Genomic DNA, 2488 nt, shown 5'->3' with positions numbered 1-2488 from the left:
CTCCAGCCGGTGGGGGGGGGGGAGGGGCGGAAATCGCTTCCCTTCTCCCCCGCACTACGACGAGCAATAAACCCACAGCTTAATAGGGAAATGCGTAAGGGCAGAAAGGATGGAGGCGGCAGGAAGGCGGGGCCAAAGAAAGGGAACAGGAAAAAAAGACCCCGGAAAAGCCAGCTGCCATTCAGCTCAGCCCCAAACTGAAGAAAGTGCTGCTAGGTGACAAGAGACTTTCCGGGCAGGCTCGGCCCACTAGGAAAGCCACCAAACGGCCGTAGACCTGGCCGTTTTTCCCCGGCTCTGGACCCAAGCTCCCGACTCCATATCTAAACTGGGAGGAGTGGCGACCTCTAGTGGTCAGTGGCCAAGCTGCAGGGCCTACGGCCAGCCGGGATCCTCTCCCTCCCATCTGGGGTGACGGGGCTCACTCGTTAGCCTTCCCGCCCGAGCCCTCTGCGCCCGGGCTCTGAGCGCTGTTCCCTTCCCACCCTTCATTCTGACCACACCCTGCTCATTTAGGTGGCTTGTATGGCTGGGTTCCCATGAAAACAATAAAGAGCCTTTTCTCATTTGTCATAATCCTCTTTAATAAAAAATAAATTAGTTGTGGGGCGGGAAGCATGTCGGGAGGTGGGAGCGGGGGCCGGGCTGCCTTATTCTCCTCTCTCTCTCCAGCCTCTGCCCAGCTGGTCCCCGCTGGCTGCAGGGCCTCTCTTCCCGGGGTCAGGTGGGGTGGGCCGTGGCCCACCGCCACCCCTCGCCAGTTATGAAACGTAGGGACAGAGAGACCAAGTAAGGGTAGGGGGGCCGGAGGACAAAAGGGTGGTTTAGAAGATATGAGGCCCGACCATGAGAAATGAGGTTTAGGGTGCAAGGCTGGGGTTGATGGGGGGCCAGTCGCTAAGCAGCTCGGGTTACTAAGGAGCTGCAAACCGGCTTCGCTCTCAGCCTGGAAAAGTCTCAGGGAAACGGGCGTCGTCCCCTCCCCCTTCCTCAGTCTGTTTAACATCTTTGTGAGAAGCGACACACACGTATGAGCGCACACACCTCCATGCAGGCCCGGGTACACACGGGGGCACGTGTGCACACTCACGGTCACACCACCGCACAGGCCCAACCACACGTCCTGACCGTCACCGTCACTCATTCCGCCACCTTCGACCACCCTGGGGGAGGTGAGACCAGGACAGGCTGGAGAGCCAGAGGGTACGGAGCGGGCTGACGGATGGGTGACTGATGGTGGCGTGAGAAACCATCAGGTGAGGGTCTCCTGGGCCCATTTCAGGCGGGCTCCGGGGGGGCCCGCTCCAGGACGTGGGCGCAAGAGCGGCAACAGGTGGCTGTGTAGTAGGGATAGACGCAGAGCCGGGCCTGTACCACCAGGGGGCAGTGTGGAGAGCTGTCCTTGCATTGATCATCTGGGGACAGAGGAGGCCAGTGTGCACAAAGTGGTCACTGCCATCCATCCCTCTGGGGAGTGTCGCCCACTCTCTCTCACTGGCCCTGTGTCGCCTCCACCCGCACTGCAGCTAAGTCTGCTCTGCTGGGAGTTGGGGGCGGGCTCTTTACCAGGGCGCTGGCTGCACGGCTGGCTGTTGCAGGGCCGCTTCCTGGAGGGCCGCAGGGGAAGCGGGCATCGGACGCTGAGGGTCTGGTTGGCGGTCAGGCACTGGACCTCCCTTGTCTGCACGCCGCCCTGGCAGGAGCGAGAGCACTGGGGAGACCCCGCTACTAAGTCAGACCCCTGCTGTGCCTCCTCCTGAACCCCAGGCCCCCTCCTCCTCTGAAAGGCGTGTGAGAGGGACCGTCCTGAAACATTATGATGTCCCACCCGGAGGGGACCCACCTGTCCTCCAGGTGTGCAGGAAGTGGGGCAATGTTAAAGTGCAGCTGGCCTTGTCCCTGGGCACAGAGGGGGGTACAGTGACAGGAGCCACCCGGTCCCCGGAAGTCCCTGCTGAGCAGGGTCAGGGAGGCAGGCACTCACCGGGCTCCAGGGCGTAGAAAACCAGCGGTCCTGGCAGTCCTGCCCCTGACAGGGCTGCAGGGCAGGGGGCCTGGGCAGGTGGGAACAGTTGCTGGGAGAAGTTACGTTGAACTCAGCCCCAAGTTTGGACACACAGATGATGTCTCGTCGCTGCGTGCCAGGGCCACAGTCTGCGGAGCACTGAAGGGCAGGAAGCGGCGGTGTGCAAGGGGCGCAGAGATCGCTCCCCATCCCCACAGGGACCCCTCTGACAGGCACCCCTCCCAGGCGCGCGGCTCACCTCAGCCCAGGGCCCCGCGTACCAGCACCATGTCATCTCACAGGGCCCCAGGCTGCAGGCACGCATGTCGGGGGGCCGGCTTCCTGGGGCACAGCTCTGCTCGCCGGCTCCTGCTCCCGCTCCCTCCTGGCCCGCCCCAGCGGCCTCCCCGCTCCCGAGGCAGACCACGGAGCGTCGCTGGATTCCTGTCCCACACTCGGCCGAACACTGCGAGAAGCAAAGCG

General features: G+C 63.1%; 1 protein-coding gene across 1 annotated transcript in view; it reads right to left on the bottom strand.

Annotated features, from left to right (window-relative positions):
• Positions 1-941: 941 nt before the first annotated feature.
• Positions 942-2488, bottom strand: part of LOC105308713 (ADAMTS-like protein 4) — a 9554-nt gene continuing 8007 nt past the window's right edge. Inside the window, exons 7-10 of the mRNA XM_023525727.1 lie at positions 2265-2471; positions 1985-2164; positions 1567-1711; positions 942-1415 (exon numbers count right to left, since the gene is read on the bottom strand). Of these exons, the coding sequence (XP_023381495.1) occupies positions 1279-1415; positions 1567-1711; positions 1985-2164; positions 2265-2471 (669 nt within the window). The 3' untranslated portion in view covers positions 942-1278. The remainder of the gene's footprint in view (positions 1416-1566; positions 1712-1984; positions 2165-2264; positions 2472-2488) is intronic.

This window comes from Pteropus vampyrus, unplaced genomic scaffold (genome assembly GCF_000151845.1).
Source record: "Pteropus vampyrus isolate Shadow unplaced genomic scaffold, Pvam_2.0 Scaffold617, whole genome shotgun sequence".
In the NCBI taxonomy this organism is placed as follows: domain Eukaryota; kingdom Metazoa; phylum Chordata; class Mammalia; order Chiroptera; family Pteropodidae; genus Pteropus; species Pteropus vampyrus.
This window is presented reverse-complemented; position numbering and strand designations above follow the sequence as displayed.